The sequence below is a fragment of the Gallinula chloropus genome (assembly GCF_964237585.1).
Source record: "Gallinula chloropus genome assembly, chromosome: 10".
In the NCBI taxonomy this organism is placed as follows: domain Eukaryota; kingdom Metazoa; phylum Chordata; class Aves; order Gruiformes; family Rallidae; genus Gallinula; species Gallinula chloropus.
In genome coordinates this window covers 17,198,892-17,218,376 of record NC_140095.1, presented here as the reverse complement: position 1 = coordinate 17,218,376, position 19,485 = coordinate 17,198,892, and the positions used below count along the sequence as shown (strand labels likewise).

Sequence of the window (19,485 nt, the reverse complement as noted above, 5' to 3'; positions counted from 1 at the left end):
GGCTGGCACAGCTCTTCCCCGCAAGATACCGTCCCGCTCCTCCCCGTACAGCCCCGCAGCACCGGGGCGCGGCGAAGCCGGGGGCGGGGGAGCCCCTGGGGTGGTGCAGTCCCAGGGAGCCCGGGGGTTCTTCCGCGGGGGCCGTCACCGCTGGCCTTGGGTGCAGCAGAGAACCGATGGTGCTGTGTGTGTGGTGTGTGTCCCCCACCGCAAAGCCCGGGGGGAGCCCTAGTACGGGCGGAAGAGGGGACGAGTGCTCGGGCCAAGCTGGCGAGGGATCTGCTCGAGGGAAAGAGCAGCCCCTGAGGCGTAGGATGTCCCCAGGGCAGCCGTGTGTCACCCAGTGCCACCCCTGACCCCTGCCGCCCTCGGGGCCAGGCTGGATCCCTGGCCCGGCACAGCCACGTGTCCCACCGCAGTGCCCGTGGCTGCGGCACGGGCCGTTAAGGGCCCGTTAGCGGCGGAGCTGCCCCCGCCATCCCCCGCCACGGTCCCTGTGCCGCGTCGGCCCTCATCCCCCGCGGAGGCTGCAGCTGGCACCGGGGCATCGGGTGGCTGCGACCCCCCGGCACCCTGCGGCCACCGGACGGGGGAGCCCGTGCCATCGCCCCATGGGGCAGGGCAGAGCAGCCACCCCAACCGCACCGTGGGGCCGTCACCCGGGGATCCCCGGCCCCCACCGCCGGGGATGCCACGGCCCTCACGCCACCGGCATCCCGCGGCCGGTCCCCGGGGGATGGGGGATTCCCGTGGCATCGCCCGTTAACCCACATCCCCTCCTCCCCCCCCCAACCCCCGGTAGCCCCCGCTCGGCGGCGGGTCCCGGGGCGGGGGTTTCGGGGGGCCCGCCGGGTCCCTCCCCGAGCCGAGGGCGGGGCGGAGCGGCGGGGCGGGAGCCCGGGCGGGGCGGCGCGCGGCGGCGGCGCGGGAGCGCTCACCGGAGACAAAGGCAGCGCCGGGAGGCGGCGGCGGTGCCGCGCACCGGGCGCGCACCGGGCCCCCCTCCCCCCTCCCTTCCCCTCCGCCGCCGCCCTATGGAGCCGCCGCCGGCCGCCTGAGCCACGTGCGCCGCCGCCGGTAACGGGACCCGCGGAGGGAGCGGGCGCGGCGCCTCCGCCTGTTGCGCGGCGCGGAGGCAGCGGGGCCGGGGCGGGGGCGCGCGGGGCCGCCGCAACCGGGGGCCGGGGCGGAGACGCGCGGCGCTTACCGGGGCGCGCGCCTCCGGTCCTTCCACGGCGGGCGCGCGCCCCGGGGGAGGAGGAGGAGGAGGAGGAAGAAGGCGCAGCCGCGCCCGACACCGGGAGCGGGGAGGTCCCCGCCGGGGTGTCCCCTTCCCGGTGGAGGCACCGAGCGGGGATGCGACGCGGGCAGCGGGGCTCAGGCCGCGGCCGGGTATAGGGGGACGGGCCCGGGGGTACCGGCGGGACCCGGCTCGGTGGCTGCTCCCAGCCGGGCGCCCGGTCCGCTCCCCGCCCGGCGTGGGTGTCTCCCAGCCCGGCCCCGCGCCTCCCCCAGCCCGCACGTCCCCGGCCCCGCTCGCCCCAGCCGCAAACGCCCCCGGTCCCCAGGCGCCGCCACGCTGCCCCGCTCCTGTCCCCCGTGTCACCCCGGCCGTTACCCCACGGGGCCCTCCCGGGGTGCCTGACCCACGGCCCTTCCCGCAGGGTGCCCTCCCGGGGATACCCAGGCCGCCGGCGCGGAGCCTGTTGCAGCCGGGGCCGGCGAGCTCTGCCCGCACCGAGCCGGCCTTAACCGGGGAGTGGTGGCGGGTCGGGGCGCCCCGGGAAATGTCACCCCACCCCCGCAAAGACCCACATCCCGACGCTCCCTCTGCCCCCGGCTTTTGTCTGCAGCAGCACCCGCTGCCCATCGGAGCGCGGCCAGAGCTCCCGGGCCCCTTCCTTCCCCCATCCCTCCTTCCTTCCGGCTGGGCTTGGCCCTCCAGCCCCACCGCCCTTCCCACTGCCCCTCGGGTCACCAACCCCGCCGTAGTCCCCTCGTCGGCAGGGTGACCCCCGTCCCGCGTGTGGCCGGGCACCCCACACCCCTTCGCCCAGCCGAGGCACATGGGAGGGATGGCACCTCTGCGGGTGCCTTGCCCTCGGCCACCACCACCATGCCAGCGCTCGCCCTCCTGCCCAGTGGGCAAGCCCTTTCTCCCCCACACCACAACAATGATAGTCTCAGAGGTGCTGACGTGCCTGCCTGCGAGCACCCATGGGTGCTGGTCCCCGCTCGCTGATGTGTTTGCCCTTGCCCCCCCGCAATCTCCCCGCCCCTGGCACACACTGTCCCTGTTGGATGTGACCAAGCTGTCAGCCTGCCTAAAGGCAGGGACCTGGCAGGGCTGGTGGTGCTCATCACCACCCACCCCCATATCAGGGTGCCACCATCCCCTGACCCTGTCTAGGCACCGCAAGGCCAGCAATGGCCATGGTGCATGTGCTTCTGCAAGCGCCACGTGCCACAGGCAGATGGCTGCTGGCTCTGCATCCTTTCTCCTCTCCCAAGCACCCCGCTATGGGGTGGTGTGGAGCAGCAGGGGCTGATCTGCCCAGGCTCTGCAGCAAAATTTGGGGTGCGCTGGGTGGGCAGGAGGATGGGGGATGCCAACAGATGCCCCATGACCTGGCCTCAAGGGTGTCAATGATGTGGGGCCACACCATATGTCTCCTGCCTTGGGGTGCCCGGCGGTGCCATTATGGTGCACTGGGAGGGACTGTGGGTTTGCAGCCGTGGGGGCGACAGCGGGGACGCGCGTGGGGCCATGCACGGCTCCCCGCCGGCTGCGGGCACCGCTGCGCATGTGGAGTGAGTCACCATGGGAACGGGGCAGCCGTGTCCCCACTGTGCTCACACTCGTGTCTGTCTCGTTGCAGGGCCCCCTTCCCGGCGGCCCTCTCCCAGCGATGGGCAGCGGGACCCCGGCGGCCCCGTCGCCCTGCCGCCCGCCCCGCCAGCCCCCTGCCCCACCACCCACCCAGCGCACCCAGGTCTGACCCACCCGCTCCAGACCCCCCCAGCTCCATGGCGAGGATGGACCCTTGACGGCAGGCACGCACGGGCCGGAGGAGACGCCGCTGGGCACAACCCAGGGAGATGCCCTCGGCGGTCCTGACAGCATCGGGTCCTACCCTGACCCTGCCGCCGCCCTAAGCATCCCGTCCCCCACCCCGAGGGCAGGGAGAAGCGGGGGGCCTCCCCCCAGGGCCGGCAGCCAAGATGGTGATGTCCCAGGGCACCTACACCTTCCTTACCTGCTTTGCGGGCTTCTGGCTCATCTGGGGGCTCATCGTGCTGCTGTGCTGCTTCTGCAGCTACCTGCGGCGGCGGGTGAAGCGGCAGCAGGAGGAGCGGCTGCGGGAGCAGAGCCTGCGCGCGCTGGAGCTGGAGCCGCTGCACTATGAGGGTTACGGGGGCAGCCCCCCTGGCATCGCCATTCCCCACCGCCTCCGCCTTGATCCCCACCACCACCACCCCCACCACATCCCACCCCCCCGGCCCTGGAGCTGCCGGCACGGTAAGGAGCAGGGAGGGGCTCTCGGCATTCCCAGAGCGCACGCCTCCCCCTTTTTTTGGGGGGATACGGCACGACAGCCGGGGCGCAGTGCTGACGGCAGCCGGGGTCCGGGGGGACTTTGCCTTGCAGAGTCGGACCTGTCGAAGCCGCCGTGCTACGAGGAGGCACTGCTGATGGCGGAGCCCCCCCCGCCGTACAGCGAAGTGCTGATGGACACACGGGGGCTCTACCGCAAAATCAACGCCCCCTTCCTGAGCCACGAGCGGCTGGAGAAGCAGGAGCAGCCCCCCAGCTACAAACCCCTTTTCCTGGATGCCGGCTACGGTTCGGCGCTGCACCTGCCCCGCTCGGCCAGCCCCGGCCCTGCCTGCCCGGACCTCTACCTGCAGGCAGAGTGTTCCCCCCGCATGTTTCCCAGCTGGACGGACTCGGAGCTCAGCAGCAGGGACACCTACGAGCCAGGACCCTGGCATCTCCCCGTCTCCATGCCCCTCTTCGGCAGGACTACCGCTGTCTAACGGTGGCCCCGGGGGACCCTCCCGGACCTTGCCGCGGGTGCCCCTCTGGCACTGAGTGGGGAGGTGGGGGGGGGGGGGGCTAGTTTTGGTTGCCCGCGTCACCCTGGGGACGCCCGCCCTGGCACGGGCCATTGCCGCCGGCGCGGAAGGGGCTGGTTCCCCGTCTGGCCCCCGCTGGCCCCCCCATGGCCGGGGGTGCTGGGGACCCGGACTCTGCTCTGTTTCTTAAATTTTTTGTTTGTTACAGTTTGAGAATAAAAGTTTGTGGCTCGGGTTGGCTTCCCAGCAGGCTGGCATCACAGGGCTCCCCCCCCCCCCAGAGAGCAGCAGGGCACCCCATTCCCTCCCCACCTCCATCCCCGTCCCCTCCCACATCAGGCTGCAGCCCCCGTGGGAGTCGCTTTATTTATTAACAGACATGAGCACACCGCCGGTACAGAACTTGTGCTTTCCAAAAACAGTTACCATGGGGGGGGGGGGGATGGGAGGGGGGGAGAGGGGCCAAGCGGGGGCCAAGCGGGAGGGAAGAGGGCTCCCAGCAAGGAAAGGGGAGGGGGGGAGGGCAAAAGCCCCACGCCAGCTCCTCGCCAGGGTTTTTTTTGGGGGGGGGGGGGTCGCCGCCGGCCGCAGCCTCACCTCGTTGGGTCACTTTATTGCCATATTCATTTATTATTATTATTATTATTCCTTTTTTTTTGTTTTTAAATCGTGCAAAGTATGGGGAGGCTCCCAGGGAGGGGGGGGGCACGAAGAAAATGAAGACCCCCCCCCCATCCCACAGCCGAGCAGGGGATACGTGTTCCCCCCTCCCCAAAGGGGCGCTGGGGCAGAGGGGAGACAACTGCTAATAGGGGTGGGGGAGATTGGGGAGGGGGGGGGCCTGACACAGCTCCTACCGACAACTTAAAAAAAGAGAGAAAGAGATGGGGGGGGCTGTAAAAGGTGCCCCGGGGCGGGGGCGCAGCGGGCCAGCCCCCCACCCAGAGGCCTCATCCTGCGGGGCCCCAGCGGGGCGAGGGGGGAGCCCGGCCCCCGCTGCGGCCCCCTCACGCCCCGCGCCGGCCGGGGCGGGCTGCCTGCGCCAGCAGCAGGACCTGGCCTTACAGGTCCCCCCCAAAGCTCTCCTCCTCCTCAGGCAGGGGGTCCGCATCCCAGCACGTGATGTCAATTTCTAGGGGGGGGGGAAGGGAAGGGGGGGGGATGTCAGGGTGGCATAGGGTGTCCCATGGAGTAGGCAAGTGACATGGGGAGCCCCACGGTGGGACAAACCCTGCCGCCCCCACCCCCCCATTGCTGTTCCCACTCACCTGGGGGCTTGTTGTAGAAGACTGGCTGGGGAGCTTTGGCCGATGGTTCCTCCGGGGGGGGCACCTCCTCCTCCTGGGACTGACTGAAGTAGCCCTCACTGGCCTGGGAGGGGGCTGCAGTCAGGACTCTCCCACCCCAGCTGCCCCATAACCCCCCTGACACACACCACACACACACCCCCCCACCCTCAGCCCCCCCCAGTAATGCTCACCTGCTCCCCACGACCTGGTGTCCCATCCTTGGGGGCCATCTCCCCATTGGTGATGGGGGGTGTCTCTCGGCCTGGGACATCCTCCTGGGGGGCATGCTGGCAGCCAAGACCCCGGGGCTGAGAGTCCCCCCCGCCAGTTGCCTCCTCCTCCTCCTCCTGCTCCGCGTCGCAGAAGGTGGCGGGGGGCTCGGGCAGCTCATCCAGGCTCAGCAGGGGCCCTTCCTCAGGCAGCACGGCCGGGGGGCCCTCAGGGACGGGGGCAGCGGGCAGGGGCCAGGCAGCAGCGGGGGTCGCCCCGTCGCTCTGCCACAGGTCGATGAGGCTCTCGGGGTTGGGGGTCTCCCCAGGCTGGGACTCAGTGGTCACGGGTGGTGGGGAGGGCTCAGTGGGCTCCAGGGTCACCAGGTCCCCAATGGCATCACCCCCCGCCGTCCATGCCTGTCTGGCATCAGGCACGTCCCCAGGGGGCTCGGTGGCCTTGTCCTCGGGCCCCGGGAAAGGCCAGTGCTGCTCGGGGGCGACTGGCCCAGGCTCCTGGGGGCTGGGGCTGGGGGAGTCTGCAAGGGGGAAACACAGCAGTCAGTGGGGATAGACACCCCCATACACACCCATCTAGGGCTGGGGGACACCCAGTGTGTCCCCAGCAGGGGACAGGGCTGCAGTGGGGGGTTGGGCGTGGGAGTGGGAGGTGTCCTTTGGTTTGGGCAAAACAGGGAGATGCTGCAGGGATGGGTGGGAGTGGCTGGGCAGAGAGGGGACCAACAGCACACACCTCTTCCTGGGGAACCAAGGGGACATGGGGAGGCAGGGTGAGCCTTTTGGGGTTGGGGGTGTGAGGTGTGTGTGGGGATGTACTGGGGATGCAGTGTGGGTGGGGGTGGGGGGGGGGTGGAGGGGGTGTGTGTATGGGGCTGGGCACTGCTTGGAGGTGTTGTGTCAGGGAGGGGTGCACTGGGAAGAAGGGAGAGCTGGGATGCACCAAAGGATGCCAAGGCGCCAGTGGCTGCAGCAGGGACAGATGGGGCTGGCTGCAGCAGAGCTGGCTGGGGTGCAGGGGGACAGCAGGGATGCAGCGAGGGAAGCAGCGACACCAGCAGGGATGTGCTGGGGGGGTGAGGTGGTGCAGACAAGGCAGGGTCACACCAGGAGACACAGCAGACAGCGGGCATGCACTGGGGCGATGCTGCAGAGATGTCAGGCATGTACTGGGGTGGTGGTGGGGGGGGGGAGCGTGCACTGGTGATGTCAGACAGACACTGCCTGGAGCAATGCACTGGTGGGTGCGCATAGGGGTGCAGCAGGGATGCACTGGAGACGGCGGGGACGCAGCAATGCCGGCTGGGAGGCACCAGCATGGTGCAGCAGATACGGCGAGAATGGACGGGGGGCACAGCAGAGATGGTGGGGAGGGGGTGCCAAGGGCCACAGGTAGGACAGCATGGGTGTGCTGAGAGATGCAAGGGAGCTTGGCAGGGCCACAGGCTCAGAGCCATGCTGGGGGCTGCGGCAGGGTGCGCAGTGCCGGTGGGGGGGGGGGGAGATGCAGAGGAGGCGAGGGGGCTGCAGCAGGGCACTACGCTGCTGGGAGCTGCGGGGGGGTGTGTGCAGGCAGCCCCAGGCCGGGGCAGGCAGTGAGTGGGAGCCCTGCGCCCACCTTTGGGCGTTGTCGGCGTCTCTTCGCCCGAGGCGCGGGTGCCCGGCTCGCCCTGTGGCGTGGCGGCCGGGCTGGACTCGCAGGGGCTGCAGCCCGCTGCCGAGGCCTTGCGGTAGGCGTCCGACTGGCTGCCTGCAGACAAGGGAGACAGGGGGGCATGATGGGGCTGCCCACACCGCGGCGTGGGGGGCGAAACAGCATCCCAGTGCCACCCCTGCTCCTGCCCCTGCCCCACGCCAACCCAGCCAGCAACTGCCAGATGCGTGTCACCATGGTCCTGCCGCTGTGCAGTCCCCTCCTGCGGTGGCGGAGCAGAGGCACCCAGGGGTGCAGCAACCACCGTGCTGCTCCCCCAACCCCAGTATCCTCACCGTCCCCCCGCGGCTGCAGCCCTGGCATGGGGCAGGTAGAGGAGCAGGCAGCCTCGTGCCTGCTGTGGCAGCGCCCAGCCGGGCCCCAGCACAGCCTCTCCTCTGCAGGCACAGCCCTGTGCCCCACTACGCCCTGGCCAGGGGGCACAGCCCCACAAGGTCCTGGGCACCGCCTAGCTCCTGACCCATGAGCACAGCCCCACATGATCCTGGGCACAGCCTTTTCCATCCCATGCTGCCCCATGGGCACAGTCCTGCGCAGTCCAGGGCACATCCAGCTCCATCCCCTTCTGCCCCATGGGCACAGACAGACGCCCCACGGGCACAACCTATTCCACCCCCACCCACCCCATGAGCAGAGCCTGTCCCATGCCCCCTGTATCCCACAGGAAAAGCCTTCTCCATTCCACAGCAGAGCATCATCTCCCCGGGCACAGCTCTGCCCTGTCCTCATCTGTCCCATGGGCACAGCCCGCCTGGTGCCCCCTCCCCATACCATGGGCACAACCAGCCCCATGGGTGCAGCCTGCTGCATCCCCCCCGGCCTGCGGGCACAGTGCCCACCATGGGGCCAGACCCAGTTGGGACGTGCAGGGTGTCCACAGGAGCCCAGACCCCTCAGGGTGCCCATGGGAGGGGTGCTGCCTCTGCCATTGGTCCTGTGGCTCAATCCTGGCACCCCCCAACCTGGCGTGCTGTGGGGCTGGGGTGGGCTGTGGGGCGGCCGCCCGCGACTTGGCCACCTGGAGCTGCGCTCCTGGGAGCTCCCAGCTACCTACATGGGAAGAAAGAGGAGAGGTTTGGGGTGCGGTGGCAGGTGATATAGGGGAAAGGGGTCCGTGGGGGGGAGGAGGAGGAGGAGGAGGAAGAAGGTGGCCCACTGTCAGCTGTCTTTATGAAAGGACAGTGCAGACGACCTGCTGAGAGAAAGACAAGACAGACGGACGAAGAGAGAGAGAGAGAGAGCAAAGAGATGGGTCAGTCCCTGCTCAGCGTGGCCGTGGCAGGGCCAGGGCACTGGGGCACTGGGACAGGAGGACGGCAGGATGGGAGGCAGCACTGACAGCAGGACAGGAGGATGGCAGGAAAGGAAGACAGAAAGACAGCAGGACAGAAAGACAGGAGGCAGCATTAAGTGGCCAGGTGGGCAGAGAGGCCAGACACAGCCATGGGGCTATCTATCAGACACAGCACGGCCCCACAGCACAAACCCACAGCACAACCCACAGCACAGCCCCACGGCACGAATCCACAGCACAACCCACGGCGCTGCCCCACGGCTTGGCCACAACACACAGCCCACAGCACGACCCACAGCACAACCCCACAGCACAGCCCCATAGCACAGCCCATGGCACAACCCATGGCATGACCCCACAGCAAGAAGACAGATGACAGCCGGCTGCCCCCCCCCCCAGCCCCCGGCACAGCCCCCCAGCACAGCCCCCACAGCACAGCATCCCAGCATGACCCCCAGCACAGCTCCGTGATGTGGTCCCACAGTTGGAGGTGTCCACCAGGACAGCCAGCCCCTGCCCTAGAGCCACAGAGTCCCAGGGCTGTACTCCAGACTGTCAGGCAGCCTGGTTTCCCTGTGGGGCACCCCCTGCCCTGCTTCCCCCATCCCATGGCCAGCCTTCCACAGGCACAGCCCCACTGCCATGGCCAGAGACCTGTTGGAATCACCATACCCAAAAGACAGGTATCCTGCACTGCCAGAGCACCCACCCTGGCAGTGAGGACACTGGTGGGCACTCCCTGGGGCATGGGGGTACCCCCACTTACACCCACTTGTTTTAGCTGATCCCACAGGAGGAGTTCCCTTCCCAAGCTACACCCCAGTCCCTCAGCTGCCACAATGCCTGACAGTGCCATGATGTGTGGACAGCCCCTGAGCAACCAGGGAACAGGATGCACCTCCCCTTGCAGAAGACCTCCCCTGGCATCCAGCCCCTGCAGCAAGGGACACAAGGTGTGATGGTGGCAGCAGCACAGCAGCAGTGCAGGATGACCCCCTGCCATCCTCGTGCCCCTGGCACCCACCATCACAGCACTGAGGACAGCAGAACGGGACACCCGTCTCCGCACCGCACCAAGCCCTGGTGCCCCCCAGATCCTGCTGAGATCCTACTACGGGGAGCCCCAGCAGTACCACACTCACCTGCTCTGCAGTCTGCAGAACCCCCCAGCCTGTCTGTGCCCCCTCTCCCCTGGTTCCTGCAGCCCCCAGCCCCTCACCTGTCCTGTGGCTGCCCGGTGAGATGGCGTCGCTGCTGCCTGATGCCACCCGCTCCTGCTGCTTGAAGAAGTCCCGGGGGTTGTCAGGCCTCTGAGCGATGATGGCAGCAGCCTCCTGCAGGGACAAGGGAGGCTGTGAGACCCACTGCCCTGGTGAGGTTGGGCTGTTGGACCACCCTCTGTGCACCCCAGCTGGATGCCCATCCAGCTATGGGCACTGAGGCTGGGGAGCCAGGACTGGCCGTGGGCACGGCTGTCACGCTCACCTCCACCTCTGACTCCGATTTCCTGAGCTGCTGCCTGTCGTCCTCCTCTTGCTGCTCCCCCTGGGAAGAGACATAGCATCACCCCCCAGCCCGGCTGGGAAAAACCCTTCCCTGGGGGGCGATGCCAGGGCTGGCTCCCAGCCCGGCCCCGTGCCCGCCGCGGCACTTACAAAGATGGACTGTTCCTTCAGGCGCTGCCGGGCCTCCTCCGCTTCCATGCTCTGCTGCTTCCGCCTGTGGTGGTGGTGGGGGGCACAGGGAAGGGGCTGAGCACCAGCTCCTGCCAGCCCCATCCTCGATGGGGACAAACACCCACGTACCCAGCCATCCCCTGAGCATGACATTCCTGTGCCTGCATGTGCCACAGCCCCTTCCCAGCACCCCCAGACGTGCCTGTGCTCCTCAATCTGCTCCTCCCGCTCCCGGTAGCGCCGCTCCCGCTCCTCCTGCTCCAGCCGCTCCTGCTCCATCCGCTCCTGTTCGAACCGCAGCCGGGCATCCAGGGCCTTTTTCCGCTCCTCCTCCTTACGCAATTCCTCCTCTTTCTGGTGGAAGGGGAAGGCAGGACGGGGCTGCCCATCAGCCCGCCCGCAGCTCACCCCACTCCCCGGGGACCGTCGGTTGTCCCCCCTCACCACCCCCTGTACCCCACCTTGGCTTGTTCCCAGAACTGCTCCCGATTGAGCCGCTTCATCTCCACGGTGGCGTCGGTTTTCTGGTACGTGGTGCCCTGGGATGGAGGAGAGGTGGGAGGGGGCAGAGGGGCTGGGATCAGTGAGGGGGGTAACAGTAAGCGGCACACGGGGCGATGGGCTGGTGGCGGACAGGAGCCCCGGGTGGGATGAATGCCCCGCCACCTGCTGCCATTGCCACCATCATTGGCATTGCCACCATGGGGACATTACCACGGGCTCGGCATTCTCATCCTCCCGCAGCCGCAGGCGGTGCAGCACCGGGCTGGAGACGCGGGCCAGCCCGTTGGAGAGCCGCTGCCCGATGGCTCCCGGGTCGATGTCCTCCACGCTGCTGGCGTTGACGATGACGTCCACGCCCTGGTCAGGAGGGAGAGGCCATCAGGGACCAGGGTTGGTGCCCCAGCAGCAATGTCCCCCTCCCCAGCATCACCCACCTGGAAGAACTCGGCGATCTTGGCCACGTGGCTGGCGCAGGCACACTTACGGGCATCCGGCACGTCCTCGCCCACCTGTGGTAGCCAGGGAGGGGCTGAGCTGGGTAGGGGCAGCAGGGTGACCCCCACCCCTACTAACCACCATGGGGCAGCAGGACTGTGGGGCACCCCCAACCCCAACCACCATGGGCTCCTCCCTCACACCCAGCCATAGCAGGGGCACACCCCCTCACGCAGCATCCCCCCACACACACACTCACCCAGTTGACGAGGACATATTTGGGGAGCACAGCCTGGGGGTCCTTGACACTGCAGAAGCCATACATCACCTTCTGGATCTCAAAGTGGCCAGAGAGCTCCAGCAAACCTCCACCTGGCACAGCACTGTCAGCCCACGTCCACCCAGCACCAGGATGGGTGATGGGAAGACGCCGGCAGAGCCAAGCCAGCTGCAGGGACACATGACCTTACCTCCTGAGGCCGCCAGCTTCAGGTCATCGGAGCCATCCTCATATGTGTAGAGGGCCCTGAGGAGACAGCATGGGTGAGCCATGGGGAGCATGGGGCAGCACCCCCACCTCCCCATCCTGATAACACTGAGGTCAGGGCAGGTCCTGAGGTACCAGCCAGATGTCCCCAAGCTGCCACAGACAGTCCAAGCCCTTGTTCATCACTACCACAAAGAGCCAAGCTGCCAGGCAGGACTTGAGACATGGCCCCGTTCCCCCACCCTGCTGGCTGGCAGCCCTGGGGCAGGGTCCTGAGGCTGGGGACAGAGGGGTCACTTGTGCACAGGGACCAGCAGAATACCATGCTGTGCCACAAGCCACTGCAGCCTCACAGCTCCTCCCATGCCCATATCTATATCCCCCCCCCGCCCGACCTCATCAGCTCTGGGGACAGCCCCATGCCCCGACAGGGAACTCGTGGTAGGGGGGGGGGGGCTCACGTGCCCGGCTGCGTGAGCCGCCGGCCTGGCAGGCACCAGGCCGGGGGAGGACGCTGGAGCACCAGCAGCAGCAAATCAATGTGCCGCCGGGGTGTGATGGGGCCGTCATGGAGACTGTTCCTTGGAAACGGTTCCTGGCGGATGGGGAAACCCCCCTCTCGCTCCCGCACTGCCCTGGCAGCCCTCCGGGGCTCCATGGGGACCCTGCCTGCCTGCATCACCCCAGGGGTGCGCAGCCAGCTAAAGGGAGGGGGGGGGAGGATTCATGCTGAATCGGTCCAGGACGGGTGGGCGAGGGGATGAATGTTGCTAGGCAACCAGCATCCTCCGTCACCATGGCAACACCCCCCCCCCCTCATCCCAGCTGGGATGCAGCTCGCCCCAATGACGAGGTGATTAGCGGAGGGGAGCGGGGGAGGCAGGCAGGCAGTGGGGACCTGCCGGGGCCTGGCAGGCACCCAAACCTGCCTGCCACCGTCACGCGCTGCGCCCGGAAAGCCAGGGATGCTCGTGCTGGACACCCACCGCCCCCCCCCCCCCCCCATCACTGCACTGGGGTGGGCAGGCGGCTCTGCTGATCGGCACTCAGCTGGTGGTGCCCACATGGTGCTCGCTGGAGTGCCAGAATCCCCACGGTGCCGGGCAGAGCTGCCCTCACCCAAGCTCACAGCTTCCAGAGGCTGAGCTCTGTGATGGGAACTGGGGGAGGGGGCAGTCCCTACAGGCAGAGCCCCCCCACTACCCCCCCTCCCCAAACCAGGGCCAGGGATGGACAATGCGAGCTGAAAAACAAGTGGAAGGCAGGTGGGTACCTAACATGGAGGGGCCCTCCCTCTGTTTCGCCCCACCCTTGGCACCCATCACCCCCCTGAGTCCCCAGCAGCGAGACGCAGATAATTGCACCAACAAGATTGACTTTAATCCGCACATCCCGATCCTGCTAATCGGCTGCCCCAGCCGGCGCCGGCTCCCAGCCTGGAGCCAGCAAAGCAGCTGCAAAGCGCCGCCTGCAATGCCTGCACCGGGGAAGGGTGGCAAATGCAGCCCCTGCCTGCAGCCGTGATCCCTGCCTGCAACTGCAGACCCAGCCTGGGGAGGGGTCCTGCTGTGATCCCCCCAGGAATGAGGGTGGATGGCAGCGGTTTGGGGGAGCCCAGGGCCTCAGGAAGGGGTGGAGGGCTTGCAGGGTGGGATGCAGCTGGCTGCAGATGGGATGAAACAAGTAGGGCAGAGCCGTAGCAGTGCTGCCTGGGGAGTCTGTGGGTGCTGGGGGCATCCGCTGCCTGCTCTCTGCCCCCCTCCCCGGGGACCCTGCCATGCAGGGTGGCACCCGAACACAGGGCTGTTGCCAGCACCCAGGGATGCTCCCAGGGCAGCAGAGGCCTATCAACCTGGGCAACGCCACAGAAACAAAGCCCTGCCCTGAATGTAGCCCAACATCATGGTCTGACCCCACACCAGGATGGAGGATCCAGATGTTTCCAGTCCAGGAGCCGGCAGCATCCCCTGGGGATGCCCGCAGGGACCCATAGCCCAACAGCATCACCACGAGCCCTGGCAGCAGGGACCAGCCATGCCACAGTGGGTACAGGCAGCTTATCCCCTTTCCACAGCCTTCAGTCCCTCCATCCAGCTCATACACCCCTTCCCAAGCTCCAGGCACGTGAGGCACCCATGGGTGAGATGCCCCGTGCAAGCCAGGGAGGCGGGCTCTCCACAGCCAGGGGACTGCAGCAAGGATCACCCATCACCCTGCCAAGGGGACAGCAGCCCCACTGCCCTTGCAGGGCCCCATGCTCAACAGAGCAGGCTCTCCAGCACCCGTGGGTGCCAGCACCCAGGGCACCAGCTGCTGCCTGCCCCCCGCCATCATGGCTGACGAGGGGGGGAGCATCGCCCCAGCCTGCCTTGCCCCAGCCCGGGCACATGTGTTTCCAATGTGGCTGGGAGCTCCAGGGAGTCGGCGTGCTCAGAAAGCAGCACCAAATTCCTTTCCGATCGAGTAATGGGCCCCAGCAGCCTCCGCGGGGCCGGGCAGGGGGAGGGGACGCTTGGACCCTCCAGGACCGGGCTCAGGGCAGGGGGGAATCCCAGACTAAACACAGGGATCCTGGCTGGGCAAGAGCGCGGCATCCCCTGGCATCAGCCAAGGGCCAGGCTCCGGTGCAGCGTCCTCACAGCCCCTGGCTCAGCCAGGCTGGGCCACTCCTTGCAATGGTCCCCATCACTCCTGTCCAGTGCAGCCCTCCGAGCATCACCCCTCACCCTGCACCCAGGCACTGGGCCCTGCTGCTCCCGCTGGCACAGAGTGCCAGGCACCCCGGTGTCCCAGGGATGCAGGGGCTGGTGACAATGGGGTGAGTTCGCCCCCCAAGGATGAGGATGATGGGGGCTCACTGCCTAGCTGGAGTTCAGCTCTCAAAGAGGTGGGGGGGTGGCCCCGGCGGCCCCGGGAACCGTTTCTGCTGCTCTCAGCAGCTTTGGCAGCAAGGACTCCTTTGCAGCGGATGCCGGGAAGCAAGATGTACCCAGGGCTGACAGCTGCCTCCTGGCCAGCAACATGCACCGTGCTCGCCCACGGCGCCCTTGGGCTGGCAGCAGGACCACGGGGCTCCCCAGAGACCAAGCGCTGGAAGGGAGGGGGACCTGAGCAGGCCCACACAGCCTGGGGGGCTCCCAGCCCTGCCCCAAGAGCAGGGACCCTGCTATGGGGTGGGTGCACTCCGGCTGGGTGCTGTTTGCCCCCCAGCTGGGCAGTGGGTGCCGCTCAGTTGGGTGATGGATGCACAATAGGCACCCTGGCCAGAGAACAGCATACACAGCATGCACCCAGCACCCAATGCTGCCCAGCACCCTGGCTCTGTCCAGCGAGATGCATCCCAGGGGGCCAGCAACATCCCCCCCACGAACGACACAGGTACCCAGGGGGGCAAAGAGGGGGCCCCAGGGGCAGCCGGCCCCAGCCAGCCGTACGGCACCCGGATGGGGCTGGGAGATGGGGGTGGGCACTGGGAGAATGAGGGTGGCAGTGGGAGGATGCTCTTTGGGGGCTCCTGCGCCGGCTGCAGCAGGGTCTGGATCTGGCCTGGCCCCAGCACAGAGGGTGCAGGCAGGGCAGCCCGGGTGGTCCCGCCGGGGGAGGCCACCCCCCGCCCCGAGCTGCAGCAGCCCCAGCCCGGCGGTGCAGTCCCGGTCCGGCGCGCCGCAGCCCCCCGGGGATAGGGTACCCCGGGAACTGGGGGAGCTGGGGATGGTGGGACCGGAGGGGGGATGCCGGCTCCATCCATCCGTTCCCCCACCCTCCCCGTGGCCGCAGGCCTCGCTCCGCCCGGGTAGAGATGCCGCCCGCTGCCGGGGCACCGGCGGGGCCGGCCGGGCTGGGGGCGCGCCGTTCCCCCATCCCGGACGCCCCTGCCCGCGGCTCCGGCTCCAGACAATGGCGAGGGACTTGGGGCCGGCCCAAGCACTGGGTGGGGGGGGACCCCCGGGTCCTCCCCGCCGTGCGCGGACCCCCCGCTCCCCGCGCTCCCCTCCCGACGAGGGTCGGGGCCGTGCCGTGCCTTGCCGGGGGGTCCCGCGGGCGGCGGGTCCCGGCGCTCGCACGTGCCGGCCCGGCGCAGACAAAGCGGGGACCGCGCCCCGGCCCGGTGCGGCGGCGGTGGGCAGGTGCGGGCACCGGGGGCGGCGGGCCGGGCACACCCCCCCCCGCACCCCCCACCCCCCCCCAAACCTTCACATCCCCCCCTCCCCCCCCGCCGCCCCGCCCGCCTTTGTGTGCCGGAGATCCCGACACCGCCGGCCCGGGGCGGCGGGGGGAGCGCAGCGCGGGGCGCGGCCGGTGTTACCGGGCGGCTCCGTGCACAAAGGGCGGCGGCGGCGGCGGGGACAAAGGGGCGGCGGCGGCGGCGGCGGGCGCGCTCACCAGTCGGTGGGGCTGTCCTCGCCGATCACGTCCTGGTAGGAGGCGAGCAGCTCCAGGCGGTGCGCCGCGAAGCCGACGCCAGCCATGGCGGGGCCGGGATGCTGCCGGGGGGACCGGAGGGACCGGCCGCCTGCCCGCCTCCGAGACACTGCCGCAGCGGCCGGGCGGAGGGGCGAGCGGCGGGGAGGCTCCGCCCGCCGCCGCGCCCGGTCCTAGCGCCGAGAACGGCGCGCCCCCCCCTACCCCCCCCACCCCCACCTCCGCCCCCCCCAGCCCGGCCCCCGCCCCCGCCCCGGTCCCCGCCGCGCCCCCGGGGCAACCCGCCGGCCCCGCTGCCGGGCATCGCGCCGGGACCCCTGGGGTGCGGGTAGCATCGCCCCCGCTAATGGGGCGCCCCCGGGATCCTGCACCCCGGTGACCCCTCCCAGCCTGGGCTCTGCTCTGCCCCCGCAGCTCGGAGCCATCCCCCGCCCCAGGGACCCTCAGCGCTGGAAAACTGCAACCGGGCTCAGCTCCCTCTGGAGAACCCTCCGGTGCACCCTGGGCTCCCACTGTCCTGGGGCCTGGCGTCCTGTGCTGCCCCCTCCTCTGCACCCTGGGGACCTCGCATGCTGGATGCTTCTCTGCACCCCAAGCCCTCCTGGGTCCCACGGCCCCTTCACCCTGGGTACATAACCTGCTGGGAGCCCCCTGCCCTCAGCTCCCCTTTGTCCCGAGACCCTGTGCTTTCACACTGACCTGCACAGGGCTCTGGGCGGGGGGGGTCCCAGGAGGGGCCACATGCTCCTGCCAGGGCAGGCAGCATCACCCTGCCTCCCCAACCCCTGGCACTGCCTGCATCCAAGACCAGGACTTGGGGTCTCCATGCCAGAGCAGCAGTGGGGACTGTACAGGGCCTGAGCGCCAGGATGATGCCGGTGTGACCTTTCTTAAACCAAGTCCCTCAGAACAGCCTGTGTAAACCCCCCAAGCTTAGCAGGACACAGGACAAGGCGCTGCCGGCCCTGCCTGTGCTGCCTGCTCCCCCCATGCCTGCACGCCCTCCTTGCACCAGCATTTCCAAGCCAGGCCAGAGCAGGAGCCGCCCTAAGAATTTGTGAGCAGCTGTAGAGCAGCTGCCGGGGCCAGCGCGGGGGCCAGAGCTGCAGCAGGCACCCCACAAGCGTCCCAGCTGGCTTTGGGGGTGGATGCAGTGGGACCCAGCTTGGGGACATGGTGGGAGCCCGGAGCCCACCGCCGCCAGGCTTTGTTCTCTGAGCAGCGCGGCCACAGCCCCTCCCCAGGCTCCACCTCCGCAGCCCACCCGGGACCCTCCTTCCGCTGCCTGCGCACCAGCTCCTCACATGGTGCTCAGAGCTGGTGGGCAAGAGCTGCTCTCAGCAAAGCCTGGAGGCACCTTGGGTGGTAGAGGCGCCATCAGTAGGGACCAGAGGCAACAGGTCACCAACCAGAAGGAGCTGAGCCCCAGTGGGTACAGGCCTTGCCGCGGCACAGGGAAGATCCCTCGCAGAGAGGGCGGCTGGCTGCAGCTCTGCCCTGGCCCCGCTCCAAAGCTGGGTACCCCGGGGCTGAGCTGGCACAACCCGTTTCCAGGCCGTGCTCCGCCGGCAGGCTCCGTCCCGCACGGCTGCCTCTCCCTGCCCCTTTCCCGCCCTCCCCTCCTGGTTCGCTGGCCTAGCTGAGCCAGGGCTGGCTCCGTGGCTGCTCACATAGGGCCGCAGCAACCTCACCTTCCCCTGCGCTTCCCCTGACCTTGGCTGCGCAGCTGGGAGTCACGCTCGGGCACTTCCCTCATCCCTGCTCACGCTGGCCCTGCCAGGCAGGCACCGGCTGTTTCCGTCCCCTTTTGCAGCCGTGTCCTGCTGCTCCTTGGCGTGACAGTCCCATGGCCCGCACGTGCCCCAGCCTGAGTGCCCAGCCTGGCCCCAGCCACCCTCCATCGCTTCCACCTTCCCCTCCCCAGCTTTGATGGGGTTTTGCACTTCTGCAGCTGCCCCTGAGGCGAGGTGGCACCGCAGCTGCAGGCCAGCTCCGGGTGATGCTGGGAGAAGCATTTGGCTTCCCCCAGCCAGCTCCTGCCCCCAGCAGAACCTTCCAGCAGATTACAATTGCTCATCGTGGCGGGAGCTGCAATTATTAATGACCGTTCCATCTGCCAGAGCAAGAGGAGCGGCTCTTCCCCACACCCCCTGCCCCAGAGCCCATTCCAGCTGGAGGTGCCGGCGCAGCCTCTCACCCCTCCTTGGGGACAGCAGCTGCATCGCATGAGCAAACGCTTGGCTGCTCTACACCAGAGCACACCCAGAGCTGGTGCACGCGGCCCACGCGTGCCCCATGACTTCTTGTCCCCTGTGCAGGACTCAGGGCCAGGGCCCAGCAGGGACCAGGGGACAGGGGAATGGGGACATTCCTTGCAGGGTTGGGCAGCGGGCCCCATTTCACCTTTTTGCAGCTTTGCCCCCCCTCCCCTGGAATAATTGCCACCACTCTTAGCAGCCCTGCCTGCTATGAAGAGGCGACATGAGGGTTCCAGCCCAGGCTGACACAGGCAGAGGACAATTTCCAGGCAGAGATTTCCCCTGGAAAGCTGGAGTGAGCTGAGTCAGACCCCAAGAGAGAGCAAGGGCGAAGGCTGAGCATGACCTTCCCCACTGGCCACACCTCACCCAGGGAAAGCACAGGCCCCAGGACAGCCAGCACTTGCAGAGAAGTGTTTATTAAAAGCACCGTGGCTACATCAGAGGCAGCCTGATCGGAGAGTGTGGGTTTAGGAGAGGCATTTACAGGCCTGGGACAGCGGTAGCAGGCGCTCTTTGGTAGGAAGCCCTTCCCAAGCCATGTGGGAGCCTGCCGGTCAGCCAACCACCGGCACATGCTGCCAGCCTGCAGCTGGGGTGGGCTTGGCACACTGCCCTGCTTCCCAGCACTGCTGGGCCCTGGGAGAGCTGCAGGGCAGCTGGGTGAGGGGGGGAACACTGTGCAACTGGGACAATGGTGCTGGGGTAGGAAACCACAGCAGCAGTTTGCAGGGAAGCCAGGGAATGGTGTGGGCAGGGCCCAGATGGGGAAGCAGGGCTGGGTCTCCAGCCCCATGTACTAAGCACAGGGCAGGGAAGGTGGGGAGGAGCGTGGCAGGGTCCTGAGGTCCTCACCTGCTCAGCACTACACTAGGAGCAGCCCCTGCCCTGGCACTAAGCTGCCAGGCAGCCAGGGCCCAGCCAAGTGAACAGCCCTGATGTGCCAGACCCTCCCCCAACTCTGACCTCCGCAGGGCCATGGCTGCCACACAGCAAGGCTGGGGGGCAGGAGACCCATAGGGTGTCCCTTTATGGGGCTCCTAGGGCCATTTAGGGCACAGAAGCAGCCACACAGCTCTAATGGGCTCAGGGCTCAGTGCTG

General features: G+C 68.4%; 2 protein-coding genes across 3 annotated transcripts; one reads left to right on the top strand and one right to left on the bottom strand.

Moving 5' to 3' along the window:
• Positions 1–3,222: 3,222 nt before the first annotated feature.
• Positions 3,223–4,311, top strand: PRR7 (proline rich 7, synaptic; the record flags this gene model as incomplete). Its single annotated transcript, XM_084268871.1, has 2 exons — positions 3,223–3,520; positions 3,650–4,311. 2 exons carry the CDS (start codon positions 3,223–3,225, stop codon positions 4,036–4,038), a joined length of 687 nt encoding a protein of 228 aa, XP_084124997.1. The 3' UTR covers positions 4,039–4,311.
• Positions 4,312–4,875: 564 nt separating this feature from the next.
• On the bottom strand, positions 4,876–16,172 carry DBN1 (drebrin 1; the record flags this gene model as incomplete). 2 transcript variants are annotated; one of them, XM_084268862.1, is made up of 15 exons in its annotated part: positions 4,876–5,209; positions 5,346–5,448; positions 5,558–6,114; positions 7,212–7,339; positions 8,358–8,499; positions 9,821–9,935; positions 10,087–10,146; positions 10,257–10,320; positions 10,468–10,631; positions 10,739–10,816; positions 10,992–11,138; positions 11,216–11,290; positions 11,476–11,588; positions 11,687–11,742; positions 16,087–16,172. In XM_084268862.1, 15 exons carry the CDS (start codon positions 16,170–16,172, stop codon positions 5,139–5,141), a joined length of 1,959 nt encoding a protein of 652 aa, XP_084124988.1. In that variant the 3' UTR covers positions 4,876–5,138. The 2 variants fall into 2 exon arrangements, with proteins under 2 accessions (XP_084124988.1, XP_084124989.1); XM_084268863.1 differs by lacking the exon at positions 8,358–8,499 and having other exon boundaries at positions 7,212–7,343.
• Between the last annotated feature and the right edge of the window lie 3,313 nt (positions 16,173–19,485).